The sequence below is a fragment of the Panulirus ornatus genome, chromosome 45, assembly GCF_036320965.1.
Source record: "Panulirus ornatus isolate Po-2019 chromosome 45, ASM3632096v1, whole genome shotgun sequence".
NCBI lineage: Eukaryota > Metazoa > Arthropoda > Malacostraca > Decapoda > Palinuridae > Panulirus > Panulirus ornatus.
The window spans coordinates 5,474,991-5,489,409 of record NC_092268.1 but is presented as its reverse complement, the minus strand read 5'-3'; the positions used below and the strand labels follow the sequence as shown (position 1 = coordinate 5,489,409).

The 14,419-nt window shown below is 36.7% G+C and overlaps 2 protein-coding genes across 2 annotated transcripts; one reads left to right on the top strand and one right to left on the bottom strand.

Annotated features, from left to right (window-relative positions):
- Positions 1-101: 101 nt before the first annotated feature.
- Cypl (peptidyl-prolyl cis-trans isomerase-like 1 Cypl) lies at positions 102-4,644 on the top strand. Its single transcript, XM_071688088.1, has 4 exons — positions 102-258; positions 531-664; positions 2,408-2,605; positions 4,098-4,644. Exons 1-4 carry the CDS (start codon positions 206-208, stop codon positions 4,211-4,213), a joined length of 501 nt encoding a protein of 166 aa, XP_071544189.1. The 5' UTR covers positions 102-205; the 3' UTR covers positions 4,214-4,644.
- Positions 4,645-7,034: 2,390 nt separating this feature from the next.
- Positions 7,035-13,313, bottom strand: LOC139762863 (EKC/KEOPS complex subunit TPRKB-like). Its single transcript, XM_071688086.1, has 5 exons — positions 13,138-13,313; positions 11,284-11,442; positions 9,751-9,873; positions 7,807-7,926; positions 7,035-7,215 (listed from the first exon to the last, which is right to left on the bottom strand). The coding sequence occupies exons 1-5, from the start codon at positions 13,213-13,215 to the stop codon at positions 7,069-7,071; spliced, it is 627 nt and encodes a 208-aa protein (XP_071544187.1). The 5' UTR covers positions 13,216-13,313; the 3' UTR covers positions 7,035-7,068.
- Between the last annotated feature and the right edge of the window lie 1,106 nt (positions 13,314-14,419).

Sequence of the window (14,419 nt, the reverse complement as noted above, 5' to 3'; positions counted from 1 at the left end):
ACATGGCAAAAATCTGAATTAGTCAGTCAGGTTTGGCATTTAATTGACAGGTGGCGCTAAAAACATATATAAATTTTTTGTACGGTTTGGTCATTTAGTTTCCTATCTTAATAAGACATCTTGCCAGACAGTGTAGAGGTTTCTTGTCTTTTCTACCATTTTTCTGTCGTGGTTATAAACAAATCTTGAAGCTTTCCCAAAGAGGATGTCTATCCCAGACAAGTCATGGCAGCCTCCTTATGTTGTATTAGAGACCTCGTGAGTACAGCTGTAAATTATATCATCTCTCATATCAGTGTGATTAACCTGCCTAAGGGATGTATGGGGGTAAATATAAGTTCATATCATGGAGTATTTTATTTAATGTAAACCCCCTAAGGACAAGGTCTATCCTAGGACATATTCACTCTATGCACCAAGAGGCGTCATATAAAGTGGGCCTTGGTTCAAAGCCTTCCATCATTATTTTGATATTTAGATGATACCCAAGTGTTATGGTGTTCATAGTAACATATTTCTTTTATTTTCAGAATGGGTGAAGTGACATTGGAGCTGTACTGGAAACATACTCCAAATACCTGTCGAAATTTTGCAGAGTTGGCACGCAGAGGTTATTACAATGGCTGTAAATTTCATCGAATTATTAGGGACTTCATGATCCAAGGTATTGTAATGTGTGAAATTTTTATAGAATACCTTTCTCTTGAGTTTATATTAGACTCTGTCTTCTGTTTCTCCCTTCTGTGTAACTTCCTCGCTGTGGGGCCCATACCCTTAAAAGACTGGATAATGACCAGATGGGGGGGGGAGACATGACAGTATCATGATAACTCTCTGCTCGCTCAGTCATTCCATTATTACCATAAGAATTTAGAAATTATTGGTTGTACCTGTGGATCAACTAGTTGCATCCATCCACATCAGTATTACCATATATATATATATATATATATATATATATATATATATATATATATATATATATTTTCTTTTTTCTTTCATACTATTCGCCATTTCCCGCATTAGCGAGGTAGCGTTGAGAACAGAGGACTGGGCCCTTGAGGGAATATCCTCACCTGGGCCCCTTCTCTGTTCCCTCTTTTGGGAAAAAAAAAAAAAAAAAAGTGAGAGGGGAGGATTTCCAGCCCCCCGCTCCCTCCCCTTTTAGTCGTCTTCTACGACACGCAGGGAATACGTGGGAAGTATTCTTTCTCCCCTATATGGTAATAAAAAGTGTGTTGAGAAAGCAGAAGAAAGTGTGCTGAAATGATTTGGCCATATGGAGAGAATGAGTGAAGAAAGGTTCACAAAGAGGATATGAGCATCAGAAGTGAAGGGATCAAGGAGAAGCAGGAGACCAAAATTGAGGTGAAAGGATGAAGTGAAAAAGATATATATTTATATATTTCTTTTATTTTTCTTAATCGCCCTCTCCAGCGTTAGCGAGGTAACGCACAGAAACAGACGAAAGAATGGCCCAACTCATCCATATATACATGTAAATACATACACGTCCTCACACGCACATATACGTATCTATACATTTCATTGGATACATACATATTCATACACAGACATATACATATATACACGTGTGCATATTCATACTTGCTGCCTTCATCCATTCATGTCGCCACCCCACCACACGTGAAATAGCTAACCAGCCAACTGATTATTAACAGTGCTACTTCACATACACTGATAAAATATGATTCTCATGATTACGGTAAATAGAATTAAACAGAAAAAAAGACGCTATTTAGGAACTGGAACCATCATTTACAAGGGTCACCAAGGCTGCTTACCTTTCACATAACCAGTAGTTGAACAAGTTTGAACACCAAGAACTACCATTAGGTGAACAGGCTTGAACACCTAAAACTTTATAAGTCCAAGACTGCTCATCGACTACACAGAGGACGAAGGATTGTAATTTTGGAAAAACAACATAGATAACTAGAATCTAAATATGAGTTGTACATCAATATATGTATATATAAGAATATCAAAATAAAGGAAAAACATATTAAAAGAAAGAGATGTAGATCCATACAAGCTGGCTAAACAGCAGCCAAGCGGCACATCTGTTGCACGGTAAACCTGAAAAATGTGTGGGTTTTGGGTTGTTGGTAGGGCCCTTAGAGCAGGTTAGTGCAAGGAGAATATTTCCCAGACTTTTAGATGACATCCTACATGCCATCAGCTGTGGAAGAGACAGTAGCAAATTCTGATCATTTTTGGAAGATTCATACTTATTGCTTCTAATTTCCTTAGAGAGAATGTATGAAAAAAATGCTCACATTGTATCACTTATACACGTGGGGAAAACCAAAGGAATAAAAACAGGTAAAGTTACAGACAGAAACAAAATGAACTACTTTGTTTAATTTATGATTTCTGTCCACAGGCGGTGATCCAACAGGTACTGGACGAGGTGGAGCATCAATATATGGGAAACACTTTAATGACGAGATCCATGATGAACTAAAACACACTGGGGCTGGTATACTGTCCATGGCAAACGCTGGACCAAATACCAATGGTTCACAGTTCTTCATCACTCTTGCTCCAACACAGTGGCTTGACGGGAAGCATACCATAGTTGGTGAGTGATGAACAGGATATGTACATGGTGCTTCCCAGTCTCTTTCCCTTTGATTGGGACTTTTCTCCATGACTGGAGCCTCCAGTGTATAAAGAAAATAAAATCCTCCCGTATGGTGATAGGGAATTACCACAGTTCTTTAACATTTTGGTATGATCTTAATCGAAATTTGTAATAAAACTTCGTTGATGATATTGGGTCATATTTGAAATTTGAAAAAAGGTATGTTCAATTGTATTGTAGTCCCACAGTATGGGCGTGAGTCACGGGCTTTAAGTACAAAAGAAGAGAGGAGGATGGATATACAGGGAATTGAATAGCTGAGGACAACAGTTGATATGCAAATGGTTGGTTATTTAAGGAATGACAGTGCAGGAGGTATGTGTGTTAGTAAGTATAGGTTGATTTACAGAGCTGAACATGGTGTGCTGAAATAGTTTGGTCACAGAGAGGAAGAGTGAAGATAGATTAGGAGGATATATGTGTGAGAAGTGGACGGAGCAAGGAATAGGGGAAGACTGAGAAGATGATGGAAGGATGGATTGAAATAGGGTTTAAGTTACTAGGGCCTAAACAAGCAAGAGGGTGAAAAGTGTGCTTGGGATAAAGAGAACTTAGGTGATGTGGCATACATGGGGTGACATACTGTCAATCAGCTGAACCAGGACATACAAAATGGTGAGAAAACCACAGAAAGATCTTTGTGGTTGGGCCTGTGATTTTGGTGTATGATACTTGAAAGCTAGATAGTGGATGTGAACCAAAGCGGCTGTTCTGTCTCCTCATGGCACTGCCTCACTAATGTGGGAAGCAGCACTCGATTGTGAAAAAAAGGCCTTTGTTTTAATGTATGTGGTGAAAGGTGTGCATGACATGTACTTGTAGTGAATGATATCTTTAAGGAGTTTGTGCCATGCTGCTTCCTATACCATCTTGAATGTTCCTTCATTGTTATTATTGAAAACTTGTTCAGACTCTTGAAAATTCTTGGGAGGATTATAAAATGCCACCACCACTTTGCCAATTTTTCCTGCATGTTTTTCATCCTAATATATCCTGTTTGAATGGGCTATTTACCAATATTTCATAAAACTGAATGTTGCCCTTTATGTCGAGGGCGAGTCTTCTTCTCCCTTTGTCTTCTCTTTCCTATCTTGCTTTCGTGAACAGTATCCCTCCAGACTGCTTTTTTTATTTCCTGATTCAGTCCTTAAACATGTGCTCTTTTCTTTTTATATACTACTAGTCCATCCACATTTTTATGCCTTATTTCCAGGATGACCTTCACATCACTTAACAATCTTGATCTTTACTGTAGAGTTGTGAATAATTTTGCTCCTTCTTGTGATCGTAATAAGAAAAGAAGACTCAGGATTTGAAAAATGGGTCAGGAGATCACTAGAATAAAGGAACATCAACTTATATTAGAATTGATGTATGACTACATGAATTAACAAAATTCTTTGTTTTATTGTTTCTTAACATCGTGCAGGTCGTGTGTCATCTGGGATGCAGGTGGTAAAGAGAATGGGTCTAGCTGAAACAGACAACAATGATCGGCCAGTAGATCCAGTCAAGATAAAACGTGCGTATGTCAAAATGCATTAAATCCATCCTCTTGGTAGTTAATACATAGACATTTTATTGTAACATTTATTTATGTTGTCAAATTCATAAGACTCATACAGTAATGGATTTGTAGTGATTTTTGTAGACTTATTCCTCATTATTTTGTACACATTAGGAATGAAATACATCATGGGTAGAATGAAGTTGAAGATGTGTGTGAATTTTGTTGTGGAAGCTGTTTGTACCTAATCCACTCCATTAAATTGAGAATGAACTAAAAATAATATATTTAATATGTAGAAAGTAATTTGATAACTTTTACTTAATTCTGCATTTAGTATAAAACTGGAAATAAACACAAAATCTGCATGGTCTCGTAGTATGTAAGTGTGGAAATACTCTGAATAGAAAAATGGAAAAATAATAACTTTTTTATAATAATTCATTGTGCAAATAAACTCCATGTCAAACATGACTTTTAATACACCTTAGAATGCTCTTAATGAAAAGAGCTAAAGCTAGGAGGAGAGTACTCTTAACCCTGTGGGCATGTTCTGCATCTTTCGACTGGCAATATTCTGGCATCTTAGGACTGGAACCATTCATACCAATGTGTACCAAGGACTCTTACCATTTCCCTTTTGACTGAATATCATTGGCATTCTTAGTGTCAAGGAACACCCTACAGATCCGTAAAAATAAGGCTTGCACAATGAAAAAAAAAATTAAACCACCTTATATTCATTACTTTTTTTAAATGAAATTTACACAGAACTAGAATTTAATGACCCACAAGGTTTTTTCTTTTCCTATTTCTGAATAAGAGATACAATAGGCTTGTAGTCTTTATCACAGTTGCATTTGGATATGAGTTCTATTATGAAAAAGCCTCCATGCATGAACGTCATGGTCGGGTCTGGAAGGGGAAAAATTGTATATGGATAAAAAGAATGTAAGTGAGGATAAAAGGTATAAAAAACAATCAAAATGCCAGTTGTAAGATGAATGTTAGAAATATGGTGATTAACTAATTAATCTGCATGGGAGTCAGGTTTGGAAATGATTATTTAGCTTTTGCAAGTGCTTATTCTTGATTTATGAAAAAAATTTTAAAAAATAACCTCAACCATGCAGTACTTTTATCATGATCTCTAAATAATCATCTTTCCTTACTAATACTGTATTTAATGGACCCGTACTATACCAGCACTGTCGAATCCCAATTATCCAGACTTAACTCATCTAGATTCTTGCGTAGGTAGAAACCAACTATACTAATTTCTTTGTACCGTAGAGTATCATAAAATCTGTGTGTTAGAATCATGGTTCTCATAAATTCTGTCTTTACTATAAATACTGAAAACTTTTCACTGATACCCATTTCCTCAATATCCTCTACTAGTGCTTTGGGTATGGAAAGAATTGAAGCACCTAGGCACTGTAATTGCATAGGTTGACTAAAGCAGCAAAGGATCTTGGGAAATATGCTGGCCAGTAAAATTATGCATGTGAGTATCAACCAATTAGTGTCCAATTTTCCCATATATAAGTTGTGCAGTAGGCTAACATTCCAAATCCCAGCCTGGACACTTTGGTACAGCCACCACCAGAGAGTTCCTCAAAGTCTTAGGAATTTACTTTTTTATCATCCACAGACACACCCAACATAACTTTCCATATTTTCCTCTAATCTTTTATATGCCGTGGTTCAGCCCACTGTTATGACATTGCTCTTCAAGTACCACATTGCTCCATCTCATGCAAGCCCCTAACCCTACTGCATGTTCAGCTCCCAATAAAAAACAAAGCCATTTTCAGTCTATTGCTTCATCTCCTTCTCAGTCTCTTCCTCACACTTGCTTCCTTCACTTCTGACACATGTATCCTCTTGGTCATTCCCTCTTCTCATCCTCTTCATATGTCCAACCAGTTTCAGTACACTAAGTTTAGCTTTCAATTATCCTTGGCTTGTTAGCACACCTCTTTCTTACAATATCATTCCTTACACAATGAAACCTCCTCACGCCACATATTGTTCTCATGCATTCCATTTCAAACACACCTACCCTTTGATATTCTCTTGTATTTAGACCTCATGACTTGCAACCATGTAGCACTGCTGGGACTACCATGTCATACCCATCCTTACTTAACACATGGTAACTTCTGTTTGACCACACCCACTCTATATCTAAAACACTCCACTTCATCTGTGGTCTCTTCATTTAAACTCTTGCCCAAGCCAGCCTGCTTATACTCCTGCTAAACTTCATTACCTTATTTTACTGACATCTCTCAACTACCCCTTTCTGCCCATTATAATGTTGCCCTCTTCCTGTTTAACAGGTACTATTTTGGCTCTTGCTCTCCTGGGTTGTCTGTGAGTGTTTCTGCCACCAAGTTATGGCCTCATGTGTGTGGCTGCTGCTTCCCACAGTTTTTCACGAGACCAACTGCATGAAGACTTAAAGTCATTATACTTCCTTCTCCCTTGTACTGCAAAGCTGTGCCATTCTCTTTCTTTCATCTTTCTGGCTTTTGATACCCTTTCAGCATTTAAGAGGCATGTCTGTAAATGCCTGGGGAGGCTTAATGAATTTCATTCTTTTCCTCTCACAGTATCATTTGTCTGTGGTGTGTTGTTCCCTATAAAAATGATTATGACAAAATATAGGATACTGAACATAATACATAAGCAAAATCTAATCATGGTTGGCTTCAGTTACTCATATTTTCTGTGTTTACTATTTTCTGTAATTCAGCACAGATTATTACATTAGAAATATAATGCATATCTTTTATAAAAGTGTGTGTGAAATTATAGGAAGGCATGATTTTATTCCAATAAAAATTGCATCAATATCTTCAATTTCTCTTTATATTTATGATGCACATTACAAGACAAGACATTCTTTACATGCTATATGAGAGACAACTGCATCAAGAAGACTGCTCACTTCCAGCTCAGCATCTGTTACTTTATACACCTGCTTCACCTTAGCTCTGTCTGTTAAATGTGACATCTCCTTCACTGATGTTTGCTGAAAGGCAATATACATCATAATTTACAAGGACGACTGTTTTAACCTGAGTTTGTTAGCAGTGACCTTTCAATGAATGATACTTGTTAAAAGATAACCTATAAAGAGAGTCTAAATATTTATCAGCATCCGCAACAATTACTTAAGAGTGTTTATCTTGATTTATAAAAGATTGAATATGTCTAAGTTTTGCATAATTGAAAACTGAATCTCGAAAAGTCTGAAAACCACCCTTTTAATTCATGTTTGGTCTATCTCAATCTTTGGGAAAAAAATGGCCCAAAAGATAAATATCCATGAAATTCATCCTATTCAATTCCAAAACTTCTTGTCCTTAGTTGAGTTGCCATCTATGGCCAGCCAACAAACATCAAACAAATACATAAAATAATAGTTAAAATATAATTTTCATGTTTAATCATCATTCAAGAATTGTACTTCTATAATTTTCATGTTTAATCATCATTCAAGAATTGTACTTCCTATTTTCATCCACTGTTCATAACATACCATCTGCTTTATGACTCTACAATTGGCGAACGTGCAATCATCCTGAGTATGCAAAAAAAGACACGTTTCATTATTATTTACCTGTCCTTTTATCTGGCTATTTAATTTGCCAACTTTTTCTCCTGACTCTTGGTCCAGCACTACAGCCAAGATCTCTGTATCAGTCTCACCCAGACCAAAGTTCTTCAGAGACTCTGTAATCTGAAAAGGTTTAGGAAAGTCATATTAAGTGAGGTTTAATCTCTTTTGCTTAGGGCATACAATTATAATTTTTTTTGTTTTCTTTTGTTTTACCATTACATACAATACAGAAGGGAGAAGTTAGGCACCATTCATGGTGGTACTACACCCACCAACACTGCATTGGCTGTCCTATTCCTGTCCCTGGCCCAGGTTGCTGTCTTTCAGTTAGGCCTCATTGCTGGAGCTTCTTTTACAAACACAAGCTTTCTCTAAATCTCATACATAAAACTTGACAGCATGTAATTCAAACAGTTCTTTACACTAATCTGCAACTTTCCTTTTATCCCTTGTGACAGGAGAATAAAAAGCTACTTGTACCCACGTGTCTTCAGCATGTTGTATGAGGCAACTGTTGGGTGAAAGCCTGCAACTGGAAACCCTCCCTATCTGTCTTTTGATTTTCCAAAGGCAGAAAAAGGAGGAAACAGGTGAGGACTTATTCTCAACAGCTCAAACTGGGGTGTCTGAATATATGTGGCCGTAACTAAGATGAAAAGGAGAGATAGGGGTTATTTTTGGTGAGAGAGACATGGATGTTCTACCTCTGAATGAAAAAGGTCGGAGGTGAAGGATAAGATTGATTTGGGTATGTCAAGGGGGGAAAGCCTAGGGTTAATGAATGGGCAAGAAAAATGAAAGGGTGACAAATCGGATGAAGAAAGAAATGTGGGACTGTGTAAATGAGTGTAGGTACTAGAGTTCAAGATTACTGTGAGTTAGAATGAAAGTAGGTTACAAAAGGTTGCTGAATGTTTTGGTTGGCGTTTTGCAAGTGCTTTGACCTTCTTGATGCAAGGGACCAAATCCTGATGCAAGGGTATCAGAAGGCAAGGATGGGTGATGTGCAGTTGAAGGTATAAGTGGGAATGTAGGGTCCCCCATACATACAAGAATGGGATAAACTTGAGCTGTGTATTGAGATGGCAATGGTGATAAGGAACACATGTTTTAAAAAAGATGCTAATATAAGTACAGTATATGTGGATGAGGGTGAATGGGCATAAGTAGATCACATGCTGGCTGACAGGCATGCTAGCATGAGGCTGTTGGATGAGGACATACTAAGAGGGCTGCAAGTGGAATTTCCGTTCATTTCTTCTCTGAAAGTCTGTGGCAGGGTTAGGGAAAGAAATGATGTACCATGTGTGTGAAGGATGTAAAGTTAGTTTGGAAAAACAGACTGGAGGCTAAGATGCTAGAGATTGAGTAAAACATGGCATAGAATGACAGCAATGGAATCTTGAAGATTGGAAGGATCTTAAGAAAGCAGTCCTTGTACGTGTGTGTGAAGTATGTGGCTTGCAGAGGATAGGATATGAAAGTATGAGAAAATGTATCAAGTCATGGAATGAGGCAGTCAAATCACTAGCAAGAGAGAGAGAAAAAATAAAGGCAGTTGTATGGATGGTATTTACAAAAGAATGCCAGTGATTGGACAGAGTACAAGAAAAAGAGGGTCAAGAGAAAAGTACAGAAGCTGAAAAAGAGGGACAATAAAAGATGAGGTGAAAGAGTACCAAGGAAACTCAAAGAGAATGAGGTAATATTTTGGAAGGGGTCAAAAAGCATGAGATGAACAAGAAAACAGTTAGGAATGACAGAAAGCTCATGAGAGCAGATGTGAAAATGGTAACAAGAAAAGGAAAATTGCAAAGAGGAAGATTTTAATTTACAATAATGGGCATGAAAATATAAGTACTAAATGTCAAAATGATCAATGTAAGCAGAGAACATTTGTGACAAATATGACTACTATGAAAGAGTAGATAATTTAGTACTTACATTTTTTGAAGGGGATAAATTAAAGATGATTTCAGCATACACAGAACGAGTTACCATTTTTTTGGCAGCTAAAGCTCGCACAGCTTTGTTTGCAGCAACCAAAACTTGAAAGGGGTCAACAACCTGCAAGGATAAGTTATATTCTTACAACACTTTTCTGGATACTGTGGTGGCAAACTGCTTGTGATTAGCTTCCTTTTTGGCAAGTATTTTATGCAAGTTAAACAATTTGTCCATTAATGAGCTCATTGTCTTAAAAAACTTCAACGTGAAAAATGAGACAAAATACTATAGTAACTATGATAGGATGTTGTTCCTTCTAATTTCAATTATACAATCCCAGGACCCCTTCTGTGGAGCTCCTGCAACTTTGAAACTGCGGTCCAACGAGGAGGAGTGAAATGATAATCATTTGGAATTGGAAATTTCTTGACGAGGCTGTAAGCCTTTCATTCAGTGACAATCATAGAGCCTCGTAAGAGTTAACTTTTGTACTGCAATGTAACCAAAAGAAGGCAGAGTCTAGTAACAACTAATAACATTAGTGAATCTCCACAATTCCTTAAAAGTGTTCCTTCATGAAGAAGGTAGTAGAAATTGTGTTGCTATGTACAACACACATTAAAAATGATGAAATTATTCTTATTTGAGTGTAAAAGTGGTAATTCTATGTGTATATTTTCTCCATTCTTCATGAAACCAAAGGAGAGTGATTTGAAGCTCTCACAAGTAGTTATTTTAATAGTACGTTAATTTCTTATGATCTAATTTAAATTTAATAAGGCTATGTTACAAAACATTCAATAAAAAGAGGAAAGGAAAATGTCAAAGCACAATTTTCATAAAGACTACTATAAGTAAGTGTAAAATGGTAAGATGCTAATGGGTTTTTGTACTAATTTTTCAAGAATGGTTGTGTTGATGATTACCATGAAGAAAGCAAAGTAAACGAACTAAAAAAATGAATTTTAAAAGTATGGTCATGATCAAATGCGAGAAACTTATGAGAGGATATTAGAAAACTTAGGACCACTATCTTTATTTAAAGTAACTCCTCTTCTGTAAAAAGATCCTTAGTTTAAAGCAATACAAGCCAATAAACAATATTAAGAGTGCTAACATATGGTGAAGGGGTAAAATGGGGGAGTAACAACAGGCAGAAATGAGGGGAAGAGGAGATGGAGTGAGTAATTTGAAAGGTTGTTAGATATGATCGATTATCGGATGCCAGGTGTGAGATTTTGGGATCCCAGCCACTGTGTCAAGACAATACCTAATCATCACTCTGGCATCACCAAACATGTTAATTTCCAAGCTCAAAGCAAGGCACTTTACTTTCTCCCGAAGCCTTTACTCACTGAACATCCATCCTTCTTTTCAAGAAAAGAACAAAGCCATTTTCCAAAGAAGTCTGAATATTGGTCAGGTTTAACTTTGTGTGACAAATGCTAACTGGAGGAAACTAAAGCTGACAAAATGACATCAATGATGGTTGGTGTATCTGTATAAATTCAGTGATACGTGACTACCTACCATCTCAGGTTTGATTAAACTGGCCTCCACCTGCCCCTTCATAATCATCTGACGCACCTCTGCTGCATTCTCCACATTGCTATACAGCATAATGTGGCAACTACTCTGTGCTGCATCTTCAAGATTTACAGTTACATTCATGTTGTGCTGTTCATCAACCTAAAAAAACGAGGACATGTAAGTAAAAAAAATCAGTCATCAGCTGTTTCTCATTCAATTATTACAAAGTCATAAGCTTGCTGTAGCGTCTTACATAATCTTTCTGTTGAGGTTGTGAATTTTCCTTTAGTTCTGCATGAGTAGAACAAAAAGAACACTTCAAACAATCACACAAATGTAGATTTTGGAGGATGTAAAACATTTTTCTACCATGCAAAGGATCCTATGGGTATTTGAATACCAGTTACCAGGAAGAATGACAAATGTGGAAAAAAGTTTTATAATGGCATTACAGAGATAACTAACAGATTCAGTAAAATTGCATATAATGGACTCTTCATACTCTAGTAGTGATCTCGGGTATCACTTTCTTACGCTTTGACAGACCTGATAGCAGGAATTTCTATGATGATCTAGAAATTGTAGGGAATGAAGACTTGATACACATCCAGAAATTAACGTAAAATATGAAAACCACACCAGACTTTCTGCCAAAATGATAGCTAGAATATACCAACATCATATCAGTTGTCAGTGAGTGTAACTAGCATATTTTGGCTACATTATTGAAAATTAAAAGGAACCTTGACCAACAGGGAAGTTGGGTTTCCATAGGGTCCTATGAATTTTAACAAGTGTATTCCTAACTCTGTTATAATGCCACATTTTACTAGACATCTAGTTTTCTTATGCAGAATCATTCAGTGGAACTAATGCTCAAAATTATACCCTATAAGTATTTCTGTAATCATTGGGAATTATTTAAGGCACCCACGACATATATAGCCAAATCTCATAGCTACTTTCGATGTGGAGTTAAACTGCTATGTTCAAATTGTGTACGTCTTCCCATTCCATGTATCCACAATGGCAGTGATAATGTTGTTAGTGTATTTTGGCTATCATACTGTAAATAAAAGTACATCCCTCAATGTAGGTAGGGGGAGATTTACATACTTTTCTATTGGTAAGTTTCAGAAAGTTTCGATAACTTTTGACTCCCATTTTTCTTAGTAATCATTCTGTCATCTATTTATAAATTACTGATAATAAAAAAATAATGCTCTAAATCTTGTTGTCTTGGTTCAAATTACTTTCGTAAAGAACAGTGAATCTAGTAATCTATACATTTTTTCTGAAATCCGTTACTTAGGTTAGTGGTGCCCCTAAACTGGGATTATAAATGCATTGCCCCCTAAACTGGCATTCTACCAGGTTTTTTTAATTCTCAAAATTAACGTCATATGTTCCATACACTGTAGCTATTATAACTGCATTTATCATATAACCATACACACTACTACTGCTGCTGCTGCAGCTATTACTGCTATCAATACAGGGGTCGTCGACAGATCCAACGTTTTCCCTCATCTTCGTAGCTCCCCTGAGGCCCCCTCCCCCCGACGCTTTAAAATTACAGTATAGAGATGTGACTCAATGCTAGTTGTAAATGTATATAGAAGTGTATCCCAGTGCCAGGTGTGTGTATATAGTGTCCCAGTGGCAGGTGTGTACACAGAAATGAGTCAGTGTCAGATGTGTACGTATGTATAGGGTCCTAAAGCCAGATGTGTGTGTACACAGAGATGTATCCCTGTACCAGGTGTGTATGTGGGCAGAGTTACAGTGTCAGGTGTGTGTATATAGAGATGTGTCCCAGTGGCAGGTGTGTATATGTGTATTAGCGAGGCTTACCTCACGTGGTAGATATGTTAGCCCTCGGTCTCGTCTGTTTAATGTATTTCCTTCCTCCAGCTTAACATTTATAGCCATATTGTAAGATTAATCCCCTCCAAGTCTGAATTTAAGGTTATTTGACCTTATTGGGTGAATATAGGTATGTCACCAGCAGTGACTTTTGTGGGAAATATTTATTTACAGCCTTTAAGTAAGCCAGGCCAATATAGAACCTATCTTGAGTTAGACAGTATTAAGGACAGTTGGAAGTAGCAGTGGCAGCCAAGGTTATTTCAGCCACTTTAATGTGGCCATGTATGAATATTAATAATGGCTGTTAATTGCTTTTATTTCTGGAGCGTTAATGGACCCATGGGTTACCACATGGCTCTGAGTCCTCTATGGTAAAGACCAATTATTTATTTTCAATCTAATTGACCATATTAGCAAAAAAAAATTGGTTTTTGTTTTTGTGAATTGAATAAAGAAATGCACACGATTTCATATATGAATGCCGTATTTGCTATATCATTAGGAATTGTATATACGCGTAAATGAAGTGCTAGATTAGCAGCAGTCAAACGATTACTGGAAATTTTACAATATCATTACTAGTCCCAATCAATGGTGTAGTTTTGTAATGGCATAGTTTTTATATATATGTTTTTTTAAGGTTTGTTTATTTATAGTTGTAAAAAAAATTCCCGTCAAGCCGCTTTGTTTACATCGTGAAGTTTGCTATTCATTACCACTAAAACTATCAAGTCTTATGACCATTAGGTCTAAATCATAATATATTCACTTCCAAATTCAGACGATGCATTTACGTAATTATGGAAAATATATATGTATGATTATCAGGCATGTATGATTTTTGACGCCCCCCAGCTGACATAATAGTGCCATCCATCTTGTATAACATGGGCATCTCTGTTCTTTTCTTTCATTTATTTCATGGAAGATAGATGGATTAGCAAACATTATTTGCAGCAGAACTCCTCATAATATCAAAATAAACCATGTGTTCTCGAACAGTGCCTATTGAACTTCACAATTACTTTTGCGGGAGATGTCAATGGAGAGAGAGAGAGTTCTTGCATTAAATCATTTTAATTTTCTATATTGATAACGTCTTTCACGTGTATGGTAATTTGAATAAGTGTATCATAAGTGTTTTATTTATTACCAGGCTATGATGTCAGGGCAAAACATACTCCTAACGCCCATCTTTGGTGAAAAGGAGAGGAAAAAAATATGTTAGAGCTCTGCAGGTGTGTGTGTTTGTGTATGGACCTGAATA

Coding starts and splice junctions, on each gene's coding strand:
- Cypl (XM_071688088.1), top strand. CDS start 206: ATGTCTATCCCAGACAAGTCATGGCAGCCTCCTTATGTTGTATTAGAG. Junction 259..530: donor TATGTTGTATTAGAGACCTC/GTGAGTACAGCT, acceptor TTTTATTTTCAG/AATGGGTGAAGTGACATTGG. Junction 2,606..4,097: donor CGGGAAGCATACCATAGTTG/GTGAGTGATGAA, acceptor AACATCGTGCAG/GTCGTGTGTCATCTGGGATG.
- LOC139762863 (XM_071688086.1), bottom strand. CDS start 13,215: ATGGCTATAAATGTTAAGCTGGAGGAAGGAAATACATTAAACAGACGA. Junction 11,443..13,137: donor TAACATATCTACCACGTGAG/GTAAGCCTCGCT, acceptor TCGTTTTTTTAG/GTTGATGAACAGCACAACAT. Junction 7,927..9,750: donor ATTTATCCCCTTCAAAAAAT/GTAAGTACTAAA, acceptor AAACCTTTTCAG/ATTACAGAGTCTCTGAAGAA.